The 20,682-nt window shown below is 36.9% G+C and overlaps 2 protein-coding genes across 2 annotated transcripts in view; one reads left to right on the top strand and one right to left on the bottom strand.

Moving 5' to 3' along the window:
• The first annotated feature begins 391 nt into the window (after positions 1–391).
• Positions 392–3,595, top strand: LOC127807507 (putative pentatricopeptide repeat-containing protein At5g52630). Its single transcript, XM_052345398.1, has 2 exons — positions 392–676; positions 755–3,595. Exons 1-2 carry the CDS (start codon positions 587–589, stop codon positions 2,918–2,920), a joined length of 2,256 nt encoding a protein of 751 aa, XP_052201358.1. The 5' UTR covers positions 392–586; the 3' UTR covers positions 2,921–3,595.
• Positions 3,596–3,974: 379 nt separating this feature from the next.
• LOC127807506 (uncharacterized) overlaps positions 3,975–20,682 on the bottom strand; it is a 29,953-nt gene continuing 13,245 nt past the window's right edge. The window contains exons 8-22 of the mRNA XM_052345397.1: positions 20,454–20,541; positions 20,275–20,380; positions 20,070–20,183; positions 19,295–19,458; positions 19,055–19,175; positions 18,651–18,875; positions 18,375–18,565; positions 13,588–13,755; positions 13,381–13,486; positions 12,862–12,999; positions 12,337–12,498; positions 12,014–12,214; positions 5,160–5,354; positions 5,004–5,075; positions 3,975–4,412 (exon numbers count right to left, since the gene is read on the bottom strand). Of these exons, the coding sequence (XP_052201357.1) occupies positions 4,260–4,412; positions 5,004–5,075; positions 5,160–5,354; positions 12,014–12,214; positions 12,337–12,498; positions 12,862–12,999; positions 13,381–13,486; positions 13,588–13,755; positions 18,375–18,565; positions 18,651–18,875; positions 19,055–19,175; positions 19,295–19,458; positions 20,070–20,183; positions 20,275–20,380; positions 20,454–20,541 (2,204 nt within the window). The 3' untranslated portion in view covers positions 3,975–4,259. The remainder of the gene's footprint in view (positions 4,413–5,003; positions 5,076–5,159; positions 5,355–12,013; positions 12,215–12,336; positions 12,499–12,861; positions 13,000–13,380; positions 13,487–13,587; positions 13,756–18,374; positions 18,566–18,650; positions 18,876–19,054; positions 19,176–19,294; positions 19,459–20,069; positions 20,184–20,274; positions 20,381–20,453; positions 20,542–20,682) is intronic.

The following is a 20,682-nucleotide window of genomic DNA, read 5'->3' on the forward strand; positions in this document are numbered from 1 at the left end:
TTTGTTTTGGATGAAAACACTCAAAATAACTTTTTGTTGTTTTGAGTTTTCTCTATAATTTTTTTTTATTTTCAAAAATATATTTTAAAAAATAAAAGAGAATGTGTTTTCATTATTTTAAAAAATTAAAAATTAAAAATAGAAATGAAAATAATAAAAAGAAACCGCTTAAATTTTTGATAGGAGACAAATCTTGTATTTTTGATATGAAATAATCTCTAATCAGTTGAGCAGTAAAACCATACTAGCTAAGTGAGTTTCCAAATCCAAGAAGAATCCCAAATATGGAGACTATGCAAGAACAATCCAGGAAATATATATATATATATATATATATGAACATATTATGCAGTCGGCTGACCAGCTCGGCTGTCATGAAACTGCAACCTCAAAACCTCACCGAAGCGTATGTGTCATCCACATATATAGCAGAAGATAACGTTGTATTTGTCTTATGGGCGACGAGGAAGCACGAACCAATTTACCACAGCTAGCTAAAAATCTCTTCTTTGTATATACATGTACAGATAGTTGTAGATATACTACACACATGAATACACATTTGTAGGGTATAAGTCCTCCGTCCATGGCGTCTTTGCCTTTTCTGGTTGTTCGCAGCACTCTCAAGCTCGAACCAGAAATCCGGAAACAAACGCTTCCTCTTTCCATTGAAAAGGTATAGTTCTTCTCCGTTGCTGGTTTGAAGTCTCTTTGCTTTACAGCTCTGATACAATTTGTCTTTGTTGTTTCGCAGAGAGGTCAAATTGCCGGCCAACCCGGTAAAGAGTTCGACCCGATAGGTTTGGAATCCAGACTAGCACCTTCAGTGGCAACTAGGGAAGGATTTACAGTTGATGCATCAATATATGTGCCACTCTTGCAAGAATGCATAGAAAAAGCTTCGGTTTCAGAAGCTGAAATCGTACATGGCCACATTGTGAAGACCGGTAGAGATGAAGATCTGTTTTTGATGACGTTTCTGGTTAATGTCTATGGGAGGTGTAAGGCTATGGAAAACGCCCGCAAGGTGTTCGAAAAATTGCCACAGAGGAACGTTGTGACGTGGACGTCCCTGATGATGGGTTATGTTCACAACTCCCAGCCGGAGATCGCCATCCGGGTTTTCATAGAAATGTTGGAAGTTGGTGCTTATCCGACGAATTATACTCTTGGAGTTGTTTTAAACGCTTGTTCTTCCACCTTTGGTGTTGAGTTGGGGAAGCAAATTCATTCCTACATTATAAAATACCATATTGAATATGACACGAGTATTGGGAATGCGCTTTGTAGTTTGTATTCCAAATGTGGCAACTTGAGTGCTGCAGTTAAATCGTTTTGGAGAATTGAGGAAAAAAATGTGATTTCATGGACCACAGTTATATCTGCTTGTGGGGATAATGGGGATTCCGCAATGGGATTGAACTTTTTCAGTGGGATGCTGTGTGAAGGAATAAAACCGAATGAGTTCACGTTGACTAGTGCCTTGAGTTTGTGTTGTGTAATGCTGGCTTTGGACGTAGGGTTGCAAGTTCACTCACTGAGCATTAAACTTGGGTATGAAAGTAACCTACCTGTAACAAATTCCATTATGTACTTGTATTTGAAATGTGGATGTGTTCGTGAAGCAAAGAAACTTTGTGATAGAATGGAGACAGTCAGCTTGGTAACTTGGAATGCTATGATTGCAGGACATGCCCAAATGATGGATCTTGGAGAGGATAGTCTTTTTGCGTATCATTGTGGAGTTGAGGCACTTAACATTTTTCTAAGATTGCATAGGTCAGGCATAAAACCTGATCTTTTCACCTTCTCAAGCACGTTAACCGTGTGCAGCAGCCTGCTGGCTTTGCAACAAGGAGAACAAATTCATGCTCAAACTATTAAGACGGGCTCTCTGTCTGAAGTGGTTGTGGGAACTGCGCTTGTTAACATGTATAATAAATGTGGAAGCATTGAGAGAGCAAGCAAAGCTTTTGTAGAGATGCCTACAAGAACTTTGATATCTTGGACTTCCATGATTACGGGATTTGCACAACACGGCCGCTCACAACAGGCATTGCAGCTCTTTGAGGATATGAGGTTTGTAGGGATCAAGCCAAACGCAGTCACCTTTGTAGGAGTACTTTCAGCTTGCAGCCATGCTGGAATGGTTGATGAGGCATTGTTTTATTTTGAGACGATGAAGACTAGGTACAAAATCAAGCCTGTGATGGACCATTTTGCATGCCTGATTGACATGTTTGTGAGGCTAGGTCGTCTAGATGAAGCTTTTGATATTATCAAGAGGATGGAATTTGAGCCCAGCGAATTCATATGGTCAATGTTGATTGCAGGATGTAGAAGTCACCGGAATTTAGAGTTAGGCTTCTATGCTGCTGAAGAGTTACTCAAACTGACCCCAAGAAATTCTGAGACTTATGTCTTGCTGTTGAACATGTACCTGTCAGCAGAGAGATGGAAGGATGTTTCAAGGGTGAGAAAACTGATGAGAGAAGAGAAAATTGGGAAATTAAAGGACTGGAGTTGGATTAGTCTTAAGGACAAGGTTTATTCATTCAAGCCTAATGATCTGTCCCGCCCTCAATATGAAAGGGTCGATCAGTTACTGGGGGAGTTGCTTGAGAAAGCAAGGGGTAACGGGTACGAGTCACAAGGAGGTCTAGATGTAACCGATGAGGTTTCCTCATCCGGCTCTGTTCATCACAGCGAAAAGTTGGCTGTTGCTTTTGGACTGTTGAACGCCCCAGCTGCAATGCCAATACGTGTTGCTAAGAACATTAGCATGTGTCAAGATTGTCATAGTTTCATGAAATTCATCTCGGCTCTGACTGCACGCCAAATCATTGTCAGAGACAGTAAGCGGCTGCACAGATTCATGGGCGGGCGTTGTTCATGCGGGGATTTTGGCAGTCTCCTTTAGCAGCCTCTCCTCAAACCCAGTGGATCAGTGCCGTGGGCTGGTTGTTCTGTTGATTAATGTCAGGCTTAGGTGGTTGTAAGAGAGAACTCGCCACTTTCCTCTCCTGCACTGTACCTATTTTTTCAGCGATTGGAAATCCTCTACTTCTCTCTCCCCACTGAAGAGTGAATTGTCAGTCAAGGTTGTGTGACAGGTATTGTAGATATTCAGTTTAAGTGAAACTTTGGGGCATTTAAATAAATATAGTGATGGAGCCAAGTTAAAACAGAGCTTTAGATTCTGCATATTTGGGTGAGGGTTTCCTTTGGAAGGAATATAGAAAACAATAAAGACAATTCTTAAAGATGGTTTTCATATGAAATTGCCCTTAATCCTTGTGATTATTGTTGTTGTCGTTGTTGCTGTGCGTTCAAACTTCTTTTTCCATCTCAGGAGGCAGATTTAACACCATAGAAATCGCTACCAATTACCGCAACAGCCTGGGGTTTGGGTTTTTTCTTCAACGAGATTGGAGTGGAACGGAAGGAAAATGCTCTTCTTACACAATTTTCATACAAATTGGACTCTTCCATAGCATCACCAATGTGATCTTAGAACTTTATGTATTTAAGAAAAATGGAGTCAAATGAGAGAAAACATGTTAAATTATATGTCCCAATTGTAAGAAACAGTTCGTTCAAAAAATGAAGAGCAAGTGTATGCATAGAAAAACAAAACAATCCTTCCCCCCGCTGAGCAGAAAAGCTCACGTACTAGAATGCCCATAACCATCAGTCCCTGAGAAAACGAGAATAAGACTGCATGCTAGACTGCAAAGGTGGAGAAAGTCTCAATAAAAAAAGAATAATATAAAAATGACAAAAATTAGACTAGTTACAAAAATATCCTTTCCCTGCAAAGTAAAGTTATCAACCATCTCATAGTGAATGTAACGTTATTAGGTCATTTAAAAAAAAAAACAAAAAACAACAAAAGAGAGCCTCTGGAGTAAATTATCAACCATCTCATAGTGAATCTGACCTCATTATATAGACAGGATAATATGACAATGGTGTTGAGGAAAAAGATGTAAATTTCATTGATCTTAAAGAATATCAGCTAAATACTATAATCTTATCATATATTTTAACAAAAGAATTACTTATGAAGAAACACCATCCGAGGGTGGATGGGCAGTAACTGCAACAGCTGCTTCCTATACAAAATTTGCCGGGTCGTCTGTATTTTTGGCCGAGATACGTTCATATATGATCCTATTCCCCTCCTATTTTCCTTATCAATGCAACTCTGCCGACTCCTCGCTCATATATCTACATACAGAAATTAGTTAGAATTTAGTTTAGTAGTAGTACGAGTTTCCCTTGTGAGTAGCTGCATCTTTGCACAGCATAGATCGAACTTCAACAACAGTTTTGGGGGGCTCCAGGTCCTTCTCTTGAAGGGCATTCCCCAGTAGCTGCTGCATCTGTGATGCAAAGGTATCGTCCAGCATCTGCAAGATAAGAGATAGTGGCAATTACAATGGTGGAAATGGCAGGAGTGAAAATGAATGATGTAAAACTACAACTCCTTTTGTACAAGTAAATTTATTTCCAAGTGCCAAAAATGCATGAGGGTCCTAACATTGCGAGGGTTGAGAGAGTTTGCAAAGAGGTTATTTCTACGACTCAAACCCCATGACTTTCAGGTCACAGAGGGACAACCATTGCTATGGAGACTCACCCCCAAATACTTGGCCTCAATTGATAAGCACCAACTTCCCAAGCTTTGATCAAGTCAAAATCATTAATCAGGGATTTGGGGCCTTCTGATCCAGGATCATGAATCGCCATTAGTTTTGAGCCCAACATACAACTCTCCCCCCCCCCCCCCCCCCCCCCCCCCCCAAAAAAAAAAAAACACTGACTCCTCTCTCTTCATGTGGAAGAAAAAATGTAGTTCAAATATGGAAACTAATTAGGTCAAACGAAATTTGTGCAAATATTCCCAGTGAAAACAATTCACTGAACTTGATGGATTATGTAATTATTTTGAGTCCAATTGAATCAACTCGTCTTTGGACTCCATAAGTTGCTATACTTACAGAAAGAGCGATTCTGGAACCTTTGTACCATGACCTATTCTCTTTCCTGTTCTCCAAGAAGCTCAGAATGTCCTGCACCAACACGAGGACAAACCAATATTGGTGAAATGAAACCATTAGGCTCAAGCACTTGACTCATGTCCAGAATCAACTGACCTGTCCCATCCGATCCCAGTAGCCCCGGCAGATTGAAATGAAAACATGACTCTCAAAGACAGTATGGAGGTGATTTATTGTACTTGTCAGCTGATCCTGCAGTGGCTGCATTCGACTCCCCACATCAGATTCTATCACACTTTCTTTAGAATCTTGGAGAATCTTCTTCAGTTTTGTTGCATTTTGTAACCTTGTCTGTAAGTAATGACAAGAATATAAGATAATAATGAATCCGGTGGAATACTAAGAAACCAGGCATGCACCAAAACAGACAAAATAGTCAGATTATATTGGAACTCTTTTTCCAAAAGCAATCACTTTGAACATGCTTACTATTGATAGTGCGCCACTGCTGTTCTTTGTTGGAATTCAAGTATGGCACCAATGAGAGAATAAGGTTTCCACATTTATGCCAAAAATAGACTCCCAACAAGGCATCCACACAAGAAAAATGGAAATGGTATTATCAGGAAAATAAACAAAGGGGATGGCACTCTAGTTGTATCACGAAATGACATTCACCAGCTTAATCTCAGAGTTAGCCATGCCATGTGCCACTAGGATACACGGTGCGACATTAAAAATTGGATGAAGAATGATGCAAAATGAAGCCCAATAATTAGATGATGGGAATGAAAAAAAAAAGCTACTATCAAGAAAGTTTGCTACAAGACTGTTGAATTTATCAAGTTGATTTTTTAATAAGTTAACAGATAACAACTATTTGGTATGTGATAATGATTCCAAGTTGGATATGGACTTGGATTGCAAATAGTTGTGGAATCCTAATTAGATTTAGTTTTAGATTATTTTAGTATATATATGAGTAGATGTTTTTAGTTTTAATAATTATAGATAATTCAGTTTTTTTGTTAATATAAGAGAGTAGTCAGAAAAATCCCTAGTGTAAAATGTTTACAACTAAATGCCATGCTGATATAATAATTAATAAAGACATTTTACACTAGGAATCTTCCTATATCACACATGCATAACAAATAAAACCACACAAAGATAGTTAGCATAGCTGGGAGTCTATTTCTAGTACGCACTAGAGTATATCTCCACTAAAAGAAGACAGAACACCAGATATGAAAACAAATGCCTACAGACATTTAATTTAAACCAGCTACAACTTAAAAAAGTCAACGAACTCTTTGAGCTTTCTCAGGCAACAAGGCATATTGCCTTCACGATCAGTTCCTGCTGCTCTTAGCGTAGTCCCTGGAGTCTTTCTTCTGGTTCCTGAATTCTTTGACAGCTTGCTTCCATTCGGGCTTCAATAGCCGTCGAGCAAAGATTCCTCAAGAAACCATTTAACATTCTTCAAGTATTTTGAAGAGCATTTTCCACATTCTGTATTTCAATGTTAATTTCAGTAAGTCATTGGGAATGTTGAGAATTTGAGCAGGGAGGGCTATTAGGGTTTTTTTTTTTTTTTTGGGGGGGGGGGGGGGGGGGCGGGTAAGGCAAGGGTAGGGCTGGCGTATCTCATTCTCAACGTTGAACCCCAATGCCTTACCTTGTACCCCAGTGAGGCAGGGGTTTTCACCCCATTCCCGACCTGGTAGGGCGCAAGATGAGGTCAGGCGACCAAACCCATTCCCCCATAAGATTTGGTAGGAGTGAGGCGCCTCAACCCCCAAATCTATATATATATATATATATATATAGAATAGATAATATTTTTTATATTTATATATTTTCTATGTTTAATAGAATAGATAATATATTCATTCTGGAAGATAAGGTTTATTTATTTATTTTTATCCAGTTGCTTTTATTTTCTATCTGGTTGGTCTTATCTTGTTGTCCTTGAATAGGAAGTTATGGTCAAAAACTGATCCATGAGTGGGCTGTCTCTATCCTTATTGTCTTATCTTTGTTTCAGATTAGGTGGTTAGTTAGTGTCCTATTTTTAAGGAAGTGGGTTGTTGACCCTTCAAAAGCTGTATATATTAAGTCTATTTCCTCTGAAAATAATACATATGATTTTTCTTGCTCAAATTCTATCATGGTATCAGAGCTATAGGCTCTTTTCTGGAACAATATTACTCTTCTTTGTGTCCTTAAGTCTTGCAAATTTGTACTATTGCAAGGATGAGATTTTACCCCATTTTTTGACCTGAGAGATCATGTCCACCACAACTGAATCCACTGGTGCATCTGAGGCACCTGTTACAGTAACAGTTAGCGGAGAGAACAAGGCCACAACTCCGATTGGCGAATTGCAAAATATCTAAGCAACCTATAGGCTAAATGGTAAGAATTTTCTGAAATGGTCTTAGTTGGTTTGCACGTTCTTGAAGGGAAGAGGCAAGCTAAGTCATTTACTTGGCACTGGAGATCCTACATTTGAGGCTTGGGATGAAGAAGAGTCTATGGTAATGTCTTGGCTATGGAACTCTATGCTTTTGGAAATAAAGGTGTGTTTGATTGCATTACCTAGAATTTAATTCTAGGTAATATTGCCTAGAAAACAAAAACCACTCCACCCCCTTGAAAAATGAATTCTATGGAAAGAAGATTTAAATGCTTGTACCATACATATTTTTCCATAGAAAAGTTAAAGAGTATTTGATAGTTTTCCATAGAAAATATGTAATAATTACACATTTTCCAGGGTAAATGTGTACAATCAAACACACTCTAAGTGATACCATCATGTTTTTAAATATAGCTCAAGAGATTTGGGATGCTGTTAAGTAGACCTACTCTAAAGTCCGAGATGTAGCCCAGATTTAAGAGATTAAAACTAAAATCTCAACTACAAAGCAAGGAATTCAGTCAATCAAAGAATACTCCAATCTTCTGCAAACTTTATGGCAAGAGGTGGATTATTATCAGTGTATCAAGATGGCGTGCAGTGATGATGCAACTCTTCTCAAAAGGTTTGTGCAGAAGGATAGGATTTATGAATTCCTTGTTGGACTAAATATTGAGTTTGATGCAATGAGGGTACAAATACTTGGGAAAGAAGACTTGCCATCTCTAAATGAAACTCTAGCTATTGTTTGTGCTGAGAAATGAAGGAGAGGAGTTATGCTTGAGACTCCTACAATAGATAGTTCAGCTCTAATGACAAAAAGAGTTACTCCACAACATCCTAGTTCTGAACAACAATTAGGTGAGGTTAAAAAGACACCAGCTGGATCGCAATCAAACAAGGATCTCTTATGGTGTACTTATTGTAAAAAGCCTAGACATACCATAAACAAATGTTGGAAGCTACATGGTAAGCCTCAAGCTGAGAACAAAGGGGGGCATTGAGTAAGCAAAAAAGACAAGAGCAGGCATATGTGGCAAACACTCAGCAAACTAGGGAAGGGGATGCTCAAGAATCACCGACTAAGTTTAATAAGGAAGAAATTATAAAGTTGAGATAGTTACTTGGGTCCTTAGAGAAACAACCAAGATTACCTGTACCTTAACTTTTTCAGGTATTTTTTCCTTCTCTCATGCTCTAAATGCCTTAAATATGACCCTCTCGGGTGTCTAGGTCATTGATTCAAGGACCACAGATCACGACCTGTTCCTCCCAAAAGTCTATTGTCACATTCCTAGGGTTGCTTAGGGTTGAGACCGGAATTAGGGGAGAAATCAAAACTAGAAAACTGAGAGTGAGAGAAATTAACAAAAAGGGAGGGAGAAATTAGAGAGAACTGAGAGAGAGATAGAGAGAATTAGAAGGAAAGGATTTCAATCTCATTTCGCACATAACATCCCATCCTCTTACAAGTAGCCCTTTCATAGGCATAGCTACTTGCTAAATGAATTCATAACAGCACCCATGTGATCCCAACAGATCACAAAATATTTTCTAGTAAACTATTTTAACCCTATTACAATATTGCCCTTCTATTGCTCCTAAGTTCATGACAACTCCCCCCCTCCTTGAGAGGTTTCTTGTTCCCAAGAAACTTATTACCATTGAGCTATTGATTCTCACTATTTGTTTAATCTCTCTTTCTCCTTCTAAGTCCATTCCTCTTTGCTTTTTATGTTCCTTCTCTTTTCTTTTCTTGCACTTGAAAAATGTTGCCTTCCCTTAGATCTTCATACATGAACTATGCCAATGCATGGTAGCAATAAGTAGTTTGGTAGCAACCTTTTTCTTTCAACATCCAATATTATCCTTCTAATCCTCCTAGGGACATCACAGCTTTGTCTTTCAATTTCGAGTAGGAATGACCAAGATGCGCAATCAAAATTAACCTCTTGCCTTCACAATTTGAACTGAGAGCCAAGAGTGCTTCTAGTGACTCGATCTGTCTCTACTTCCTTTAAACTGAACCGAAACCACAGTCGAGGCTCAATGGCTCTGCTACGTTAATTAACTCTAATGCAACCAACAGAATTCGTCGAAAATGAGAATCAATCGTTGCAATCTTTTATGAAATGGCTTCCAAATTCACCGGATCTACTTCACCCTTCCACTTTGAACAAGACTTACCAAATTTCACAACCGAGAGTCGCTAAAAGCACCGTTGGAACCAATTATAGCCAAGTCGCCTTCAAATTCCAAGCCTCAAATAATAGCCAACACTCACCTCCTTGTGCGTCATAATCAAATTCCGAGATTCAACCGAAAATTATCAACAGAGAAACCATTAGACATTAACAGTCGAGGAATGATAGCTCTATGTTGCCTTCCAATTTGAATCGAAATCATAGCCAAGGATTGACGGCTCTGATACCAAATTGTCATGGACCTAGGGTTTGGATTGGAAATCGGAAGAATCCAAGGTAATTAAGACCAAGAACAGAAGGATTGGAGGTTGAATTGGACAGGAATGGAGGAGATAATAGATAAAAATGAGGGATAGTTGTAGACAAAATAGAGAAAGGGAGAGGTTAGAGAGAAATCAGAGGGATTGAGAGAGCGATCAGGGGGAAATTATGAGAAAATTGATGAGAAGGAAATGACTGAATTCAATTATCCAGTCAAACATGCATTCTCTAATTACCTTAGCCTATTTATAGGTTGTTCCAACCTATCTAACTGAGAAGTACAACTATTCTTAGCAATCTAGAGTATAATATAGTAATGCATGTAAGCTAACTACTATTATATTTACTAATCTATCCTTGGGGATCCTTGGGATCGTGACACCTATATAAATGGAGAAGGGTTTCTAGGATCATAGTTAGAAATGAATAAGGCCACGTCTTAATCATAAGAGCAAATAAAGGTAAAGCTCCTTCAGCTTTAGTAGCAGATTCCCAAACCATCAGAACAACTCTTAATATATAGCTCTTACCCAAGGTCGGATCTCCAAAGAAGAATCTTAAGGATCTCCACTGGTCCATTAAAAATACTGTGGTAGATGTTCAAAGAAATATTTATTCTCAAAATGTTTGGTTGTTGACCCTTGCTCTTGGATAAGGAAATATGATAGCCTACGAAATTGCTTCATGGGTAAAAATCAAACACTGTTGGTTACTTGGTAGAAAGATGATCTTCCAACATACATAAAAGACCTTTGCACAAAAGAAAAAGATCCTCTAGAAATTGGAAATAGGGAAGAGAAGCAGGGCAGAGGATGAGGCCCTTTATACTTGTTCGAATTCCTTGTTCATGTTTCTTTACTTAATTATGTTCTTGAGGTTGTTAGTTCAGTTTTCCAGTTTCTTTGTTCAGTTTCTCCAACTCTGTTCATTCTCCTTTCATTGAAAAGTCTTATTCAACAAAATAATAATAATAATAAAATTAACCATTGAAAAAGACAAAAAATAGTAAGGCAGTTGGACCAGATAATGTTCTGATAGAAACATGAAAAAAGTGTAGGAAAGAGACCATTTATTTGTTAACAAAACTCTTTAACATGATCTGTAAATTAAAAAGGATGCCAAATGAGTGGAAAAAGAGCACAAATTATATAAGCATCAAGTTAAAGAGACAAGCTATGAAACCTTCAGTGTTGGTAATTGAGGAAGGCTAAGGAGAGAAATCAAGGTCTCTGAAACCAACAATGGAGTTTGTCTACACACTGAGACTCTAAAGGAAAGGTCCAAAGATAAACAAAAGATTTGCATATGGTGCATGTACCCAAGGGTGTTACTCATAGAACCAAGGTATGATGGTTTAACTAGAGAAGTCCATCTAGCTTTTTAGGCAATCACAAAATCCCTTTAAAGCGGGGGGGGGGGGGGGGGGGGGGGGGGGAGAAAAACGTTTTATCTAACATGTGCTCAATATAAGTGTAGCATAAATGAGAATGTTATGGTGGATGTGTGGGTACACACAAAAAGAAAAAAACACAAAATAAGAAATGGGGTCATATATAAGTCATATATAATAAGATAGGAGTGACACCTATTAAAGATAAGATAAGGAGTCATGATTAAGATGGTTTGGGTGTTAGAAGAAGACAGGTTGGACAAGTGAAATGGAGAAAGTTTATAGGAAAAGAGGGAGGGAAGGATCAAACAAAATTTAGTAGAAAACCCTTAAAACATGACATGGGATATAATGGCCTTTTACATAGAATATATTATAATCATGGATATTTCAAAATTTCAAAAGTGAAATATACGAATTCTAGCGAGCTAGAACAAACGTGAGAAAACTGGCCTCAAGTCCTTAGGGCACTCTAGCACTCTTGAGTTCACCAAGGAACAACAGTATTTTATTATCCGCAAAAAAACAGTAATAAAATATCGAAAGCATGCCAAGTCAAATTCTTAAGATATGGTTTATATGTCTATATATATACATCCTTGTGTAGTTACTAATGTTAGAAAAGGCAAAGATATCAGGCCAGCTGTAATTTCTATCATGAATTGCATATGGAAAATTCTGAATTTAGAAATGAATTGAAGGTTACTCAGCTAACTCTTAGAATAATACTCACATTTTCTGCAAGCTTCTCAACAACTGCTTGCAAGTAAGTTCTGAATTTGGTTCTAAGCATCACAGTAACTTCACTCAGGCACTCTCCAGGGGCCGTGTTGCCCCCATCAGGGATGCAAGAACCCCATGACTTCAAATGCTGTTCTATCTTAGGGCGCAAGACATCAAGCAACCTCTTCAGCGAATTCAAAAGAATTCCCAGCTGAAAGGGGGAAAACCCATATTTCAGGCCAAACAAACAACATACTAGTGTGCATATGTGTGTATGACAGAGACAGAGAGAGAGAGAGAGAGAGAGAGAGAGAGAGAGAGAGGGAGTTTCACCTCATCAGGGACTAGATATGGGCACGTAGATCGTTTGGCAAGCTTCTGCACATACTTGAGACCAAATTTCTTTGGTGTCAAGTTTTCCTTCAATGGTGACAGGACATCCGCATACTGCTTGTCTAGGGCCTCCACAATGACCTTTTCTATGTCAGCAATGGCCTATATAACAGTCAAACAACAGTTCCAATTCATAATCCACATTTTAACATTGTAAGTTAAATGCATAGTCATATTAAAACATGTTTTTTTTTTTTTCCTTTTTCCTTGCTCAACATATTAAAGGTTAAAGTAAATTTGATTAGCTCTCTTATTGAAGACAATGAGAACAACTTGCTCCCTTCATTTGTCATATCACATTATAGCTTTGGTTCCCAACAATAAGAATATTTCACTCAACACACTAGCCAGAGAGCAGGAAAGAATGGCAGTTTTGCACATTCCTCAAAGGACATGGAAAAACAGTGAGGAAAAAGAAAAGAAACAAGAAAATAAGGGAGAAAAAAGGCGTAAGCCTAGACATACATTCTCCAAAACAAGAGTGTATTCTGGCCAGCGACATATGATAACTTCATAGTCATTCAATGTTTCTTTCAGGCGTTCATACATTTCATCAACAAAAGGTGTTGTTAAGTGTTGTGTCCTGACTCCTGACCATTTAACCTGCAAGTAAATACATTCCTTCGAGCATCAGGTAGCAAACAAGAAGCAACTAATTTGATATTTGTAGCGCCAACAAGAAAAGGAGGGAGTAAAAAAGAAAGACATGTGCATCAAGTTCTCTTTCTACACGTGCATGCAGAACCAAGATAAAGCTCCACCATGTTCTCCAGATGCTGTCAATTAATAATCACAATTCCTAGGACGAAAACTTTTGCCAACTAATTTCTTTTCTCTAATGATTAAAGATTTGCATGTAAGACCAAGTGCAAACAAATGTTCAGGTAGCTCTGGAATTTCAACGGCATCCATCACTTAAAAAAGAAATTTCTAAAATTGCTTTAGATATAGCACACAAACATTTGCATTGCATGGTAAATGTACCTTATCTAATTTGCATGCCTCTAACATCGAAAGGCGCTTATCTTGAATCCAGAGCATAATATACAAATGGAATAATTCTTTGGCATCTACTCCACCTTTGACAGTGCTGCACAAGAAATTTTGCGTGCAGAAGAAGAGTTAAAGACAGAAATCCATATAAAGTAACTTGAACAGCATTTGCAAGAAGAATAATGACAAATTTACTACCTAATATTCCAGCTAGCAAGATCCCTTTGAAAATCTGCTGTTGCAATGAGAAGTTCTGCCACAGGAGGAGAAGGACCAGCTGGAGGGCATGCAGTGAGGAACGCATGCAGTCTATCACGAAGTTCCGTACTGTATATTGCTGATGAAAGACTTGGAAGATCTATGAAACTGCAAAAAAGGGGAAATACAAAGGATTACCAAATTTTACAATGTTGTCAATCAGTGACAGCACATAAAATGAGATTAACAAGGCATCTATGTTGTCAATCACGAGCATTCTGCTTGTTTGAAATAGAGTGAACCTTTGAAATCAAATATAATTCCAGTATCAGGATCCCGTGTAGAACCATTTGATTTAGTGTACTGAACAATGATAATAAGAGTCCGCAAAAAGGGAAAAAGAAGAAAAAGGTGTAACAGTTTCTATATGAATAAGATTTATTACAAAAAGCACAAAATGAATCTAAATACAACAACAATCACAAGCTTTATCCCTACCTAGAAGTTTGGCATTTTATAGGAAAAGGAAAAGGAGAATAAGATTACATTTGGTCGGACAGAATGGAATGGTAAAAATAAACAGTTGGCAAAAATGCTCTTTTACATTATAAAAATTGAAAATCATATAATTATCAAATATATGTTAAAAAATTATTTCCCATTTTTAGGTAATAGATAAAAGTTGAATTAAAATAAAATTTTATTTAATTTTTAAATAATATTAATTTAAGTGGTGGTGATGGTAGCTGCAGGAAAATGGTGGAGATGGACAGTGGTGGGTGGCGGCAAACTTATATATGTGGCACTATGTAATTAGAAGAAAAATGTGAGGGTAAAAATGAAATAATACCTCTTATTTCATGGAACGTGAAGGCTTTCCATCCATTTTGTGATGGAAAGCCTTTCCATCATTTCAAGGGAATGGGTCATTCCATTCCTTCGTAACAAGCAAATAGCCTTTTGTGGGAATCCCATTCCCATTTCGTCGCCCTCCATTCCGCCCAACCAAATGTAACCCAAGAATTTTTTACAAATAAACAGAATGCACTCCATCTCATGAAACTTTCCCATATGAAGATAGTGTTAAAACTTCATTTCATCATTATTCCGCCAAGAGATATTATCCACTGCCGATCCTAAACCCGGATAAAGGAGGAGGGTTGCGTTAGGTAGCCGACAGTTAGCGTAAAACCTAGTCGGATCCAAATATGAATTCTAGACAAACTATCCCAACGGATGTAACCCATATAAAATTCTAGAATTCATGTAGCCAACCCCACATAATAGGATAAAAGCCGGATATGTAGTTGTTGTAAACATAATGCACTCCACATATTAGCAGCTACAGCAGGTTGAAGAAGTTCATTTCGAAAATAGATTAATAGCTGACTACAACCAGAATGATATGGAAATATTACACCGACCACCCCCCTAAGGTAAATTATTCCCAAGTTTTGGGAAATTAAACTGACTTCTGTTACTTTTTAAATGGTGCAAGAAATTCCCCCCTGCAGAGACCCCTCCATCTATTGATTTAACAGGTTAAACATCTCATCCAAAAGTTACATAAACTTAAATGGACTTCACCATGTAACTCCATTAGGAATTTTACAGTTACAATAATGCCCTTACAGTGGACCATAGCTAATGAATATGTTGTCCATATCTTTTAGAAGTCTGTTATACTTGTAACTGTTTTATCTATCACTGAAGAAGTTAAAGAAAAAAGTTTTCTTAATTACAAGTTTTTAATCTATAAGGAAAAAAGCAATCAACAAAGTATTTTGGCTAACAATAAGAATAAAACTGAATTCACCCATGGCTATACATAATTCCACCCAAAAATTCCATTAGTGAATAATAAATATTTATATAGAAAATTCATATAAACAAACTTTGAAGAGATTATTGAGCTATACTCCTGTATGAAAAATTGATAAATTAAATCAGAAATTTTTTTAGATAAAGCTATATCTTTGTATAAATTTTTTTATACAGAAATAAAACAAAAAATGTATACAATCATATAGCTTCATATAAGATTTTCCGTACAGCTCTATTTCTTGTACAGGCTTCTATAAAAATTTTTGATAAAGAAAACTTCATACAAACAAAGCTTTAGTGCTATATACAAACCCTTAAGGACATGTATCATGATGCAGAGACAAGCGTCAGAACATGCGGAGAGGATACTGAATCGTTTAAAATTACAATGGGATTGCACCAAGGTTCTGCATTAAATCCATACTTATTTGCTTTAGTAATAGATGAACTCACTAAACACATTCAGATAGAGGTGCCATGGTGTATACTATTTGCAAATGACATAGTATTGGTGGATGAAACAAACGAGGGAGTGAACACTAAACTTGAGTTGTGGAGAAATAATTTAGAATCTAAGGGATTTAAATTAAGTAGAAGGAAAACATAATATATGAAATATAAATTTAGTAAGAATACAAGAGTGGAGGATGTTATAATAAAATTGGAAGACCAAATCTTAAAAAGAAAAGACCATTTTCGATATTTGGGATCAATGATTCAAAAAGATGGAGAAATTCACGAGGATGTCACACATAGAATTAAGGCAAATTGGCTAAGATGGATAAATGCATTGGGGGTGTTATGTGATGGTAAAATCTTATTAAAACTGAAAGGAAAATTCTATAGGATAGCTATAAGACCAATCTTGTTGTATGGCTCAAAATGTTGGGCAATCAAATACCAGCATAACCAAAAGACGAGGGTAGCAAAGATGAGGATGCTAAGATGGATGTGTGGCCATACAAGAAAAGATAAAATTAGAAATGAGGTTATTCGTAATAAGGTAGGAGCAGTGTCAATCAAGGAGAAGATGAGAGAGACTAGACTAAGATGGTTTAGTCATGTGAGAAGGAGACCAAGAGACGCTCCTATGAGGAGAGTTGATGAAATGAAACAAATAGTCAAAAAAAGAGGTAAAGGCAGACCCAAGAAGACTTTGGGAGAGACAGTAAAGTTTGATATGAAGGGTATGGGTCTAAATGAAAATATGACAAAAGACAAAAATACATGAAAGTCTAGAATTCACGTAGCTGACCCCAAGCAGTGGGATAAAGGCTGGATATATTGTTGTTGTTGTTATAAAGCTATATCTTTGTGAGAATATTTATAACGAGTTATAGAAGAAACAAAGTTATACAAAAAGATCTTATATAAATTTATATCTTTATGTAAAAATTCATAGTTGCATCGTTATAGAAAAAAGTATAACTGAGCTATTACTCTACACAAAAAATATATATATACAAATAAAAGCGTGAAGAAATAGGAGGGTGAAACTTGGTATCTCCATGGTAAGGTTGACATGAGATATATTGGCTTCACAAAATATATGATCATGAACAAAATAAAGATGACTGGTGAGCTAGAATCTGTAAAACCAACTCTGCCTAATAGGATTAAGAGTCGGTGCCTTTGTTGAACCCCATGCAAAATGAACATTTAAGTTATATAAAAGAAATATTAAAAATCTGATGTCTTACAAACTCACTTCTAGGATCCTAAGATCCAACATGAAAACTGTACTCTATTTAACAGTTATTCCTTACAATGGAAGCATGCACCAATAATTTTCCACTGCAACATTTGGCCTAAGCTCTGCAAAGAGAGACTATGTAGCAGCAAAAAGAAAATTTATTCCCCCCAGATGTTAAGGTTGAACAATGTACATGCTCTGGCTTGGGTTAGTATGACACAAATCTGTCACAGTAAAAATCATTAATCATCATGGATTAGTAAATTCATATCTCTTAATCAATTTATCCAGTTCCATGTAATGGAAACCTATTGCTTTTGACTTTGAGAGAATATAGGGGGCTGTTTAGTTGTGGAAAATGATTTCTAGTTTCTATCTCCAATTTTATATAAAATCTCTAGTTTTCATTGTCTATTGAAAATTTGGAGAAAGTGTTCAAATGTCAGAAATACAGAAACAAATTTTAAATTAAAAAATTATATGTTCAAAAAAATAAGAGAGAAGTTTTAATTTTTTTTTATGTAACTTGTGTTAAGAGAATAAGATGATGATTTGTGGAAAATTTATGGAAAACCACGTTTTCCAAATCTTCATTCTTCATTAGGAAATTTTTTACATTTGAACAAGTTTTCTAGTTTTCCATTTTCTGTGGAGTAATTTTTTGGAGAACTGGGGCAGTTTTCCACAACTTAACATCCCCTAGTCATTTCACAATGCCCAGCTAGAGGGATTAGACTTGTGATAATTGTTGTTGTACAGCAACAATCACAAGCCTTAATCCAAGCAGGTGAAGTCAGCCACATGAATTCTAGAGGGCCAACCATCTCTATCCATGGTCATATCCTACTTCTTGTCATAGTTGTTTCACATTATTGGTTAAAGGTAAAGTGCATGTACATGTCATGCATTATGCATATGTGAGCCTCCTTCCTAGCAGTTTCTAATGCATGACTGACAGTTAGTCCTCATGTACAGAGGAAGCCTTGATCATCTTCAAAGTGCCCATTTCTTGTTTCCAGAACAACTTTAGACATATCGGATACACTACAGAAAAAAAAAAAAGTAATACTTGATTTAATGGAAAAGATCCCTAATCCTACTGGTGTAGTAAACACAAACAAATAGGCATAGAAAGTCAGGAAATCGAATCATCTTCCATCCTTGAAATAAGACAACTCAAAAAAGAACAGTATATACATATGTAAATGAGTTTTTCAGTAAATGAAATTTTCCTTAAGCTTCATATCCACCTGTTAAGAAGAAAATTTACCTAGGGAGTATGTGTTGATTATGGATCTCTATATCAGTGAAAATTTCATTTCTGACGTTCAGACATAGGGATTTCATCTTTTGATAAGCAGTCGAAATGGTAACTGCATCCATCAAAATGCCTTCATTGTTGCCAGTAACAAATTCATCTGTCTCCATCAAGTGCCTTCTTGATCTCTTCTTTGCAGCAGCCTGAAATGGAAAACACCAGTATGCACATAGATGAACATGTAAAAGGTTTGAAACCACCATTAATATAGATGCCAGTTTCACAAACCTGAAAATTGCAGTACAATTTGTTCTGAGCCTCAGGAGACAATATATCATGCAGAAGGGTGAATAGTTTCACAGCAGGTCCAATTGCAGGTGCTGCAAGCCCAGTTGCAGGCCTAAAAGCATCCATCAATCCTGATGGTACAGACTCATCCAAAGATTTAAAGTTCTCAAAAACCAGAACAAGAATCTGGTTGATTTGATCTTCAACTTCTCCTAAAATCCGGTTCTAAGAAGATAGACAAATGCATAACGTTAGCAGAGGAGAGGCAGCAACACAAGCAGGACAATGAGGAACATCAAAATGCTATATATAGACCACTGTAACATTGTTATTATTCAGTAGTGAAAATATAGGATTGAAAGAATAAGAATTTTATACTTTTTGAGACTGAAGGTATATTATACCTCTTGATGACTCAATGTATTCTTGCTCTGGCCCTTCATAACTACAGGGTATAACAGATCATATATCAGCTCAAGACAATCGGCTGTTGGTGTTGCCACATCCATGACGTAAGAAAGATATCTATAAACAAGCACCAGATCAGCATTACAACAGAATGAAATTACAAAAGAAACAGAAATGTACCAAAAAGTTACAAACTGCGTGCAACACAACTGTGGTAGAAAGCAGGTTATCAATACCTTAGCCTGGTGTAAGCATCTGAAACCCCATAATAGGATGCAAATTCAGTTAGCAACCATTTCCAGGGGCCATGCAGTAATAAATGTCTCTGTTGAAAGTGCTGAATTTTCATTGCAACTTCTAGTACCAGGTCATATGCCACTGTTTCAGCAACAGAGCCACACTGCGGACCAGAAAGAAAACAGGCCAACTTTTACATTACTTTGGAGTTTGGACTACATCAAAGGCTTCCAAATTAGAAAACTAAAATAATAAGCAAGCATTCCATAAGAACACAAGAACAAAACAAATAAAAAGGTGCAACCAGGTATAATAATAAGATCAGTAGCAACAATATTTGTACATCAGATCCCGACTAGCAATCTTATGCTAGATCTATTTTATTTAACAATGGCAATATCTCATAGCATGAACATCAAACCCTCAGAAGTTTGTTATGAATATCACCAAACTCACCACAAAATCAACTACTCATTCATTAATTACGTCCTAATTCCTCAAACATATGATATGACTGGGCAATCATTCGACATGCTTGATAAAGCATAACTAGGAAAACTCCCAAAATTGAAGATGCTTCTACATGAAACCATAATTTGATTCAACTATGAGTCCATGATCCATCGCCTAATAATAACTTCATTAACTACTTAACAAAATAATAGTGGTAGTAATAACTGTCACTCGTATTTAGGAAAAAAATAATAGTAATAACCGTCACTATTACATGCATTAGTTAATTAGATAATATTTATGAAGTGTAGGCTACCTCACCTTAGGATGGTTATTTTCATCTACGCTTGTTGAGTAACTAATATGGAGTTGTAGTCTGCCTACAAGCTCATGCTGTGGTTCACGATAAATAGACCACCACCTTAGCTTGTCACCCTGCACAGATGTTAAAATATTACCCTTGTACCAAAACAATATTAACTACCATCTACTTTTTAAACTAAAATGTGAATTCAGATAGCTCTACCGGATCATCAGCAATAGCAGCCACTTGAGCAATGACACGACCAAATTGCTTTCCCTTGGAATCCTGGACTTCAACAATTAGATCATCTCCTAGGCTATCTGGTAAGCTGTAATGTAATCAGTACTCCCCCCAAACAGATCAGCAGATAAAAAGAGGTGCAAAATAGAAATAGCACATACAATACATGGGTTTCACCAGACCCAGGTGGCATTCGAATAGCATCCTCTTCACTTGAACTTTTCAAGCGTAACAAACAGGAGTATGTTTCTGATGACATTTAGCAAAATTATTTGGGTTAGAATGGCATAGGCATAAACAGTCAAAGCATCATTGGCTCAACATGCCAAGCATCCAAAATAACAAGCACTTAACTACAACAAAATCTTACAAGAGATTCATCAATACCAT

The sequence above is a fragment of the Diospyros lotus genome, chromosome 8, assembly GCF_014633365.1.
Source record: "Diospyros lotus cultivar Yz01 chromosome 8, ASM1463336v1, whole genome shotgun sequence".
In the NCBI taxonomy this organism is placed as follows: domain Eukaryota; kingdom Viridiplantae; phylum Streptophyta; class Magnoliopsida; order Ericales; family Ebenaceae; genus Diospyros; species Diospyros lotus.

Bases quoted from the DNA above. Each gene is read 5' to 3' on its own strand.
- LOC127807507 (XM_052345398.1), top strand. From the start codon at position 587: ATGGCGTCTTTGCCTTTTCTGGTTGTTCGCAGCACTCTCAAGCTCGAA. The intron at 677-754 runs GTATAGTTCTTC...GTTGTTTCGCAG, and splicing joins TTCCTCTTTCCATTGAAAAG to AGAGGTCAAATTGCCGGCCA.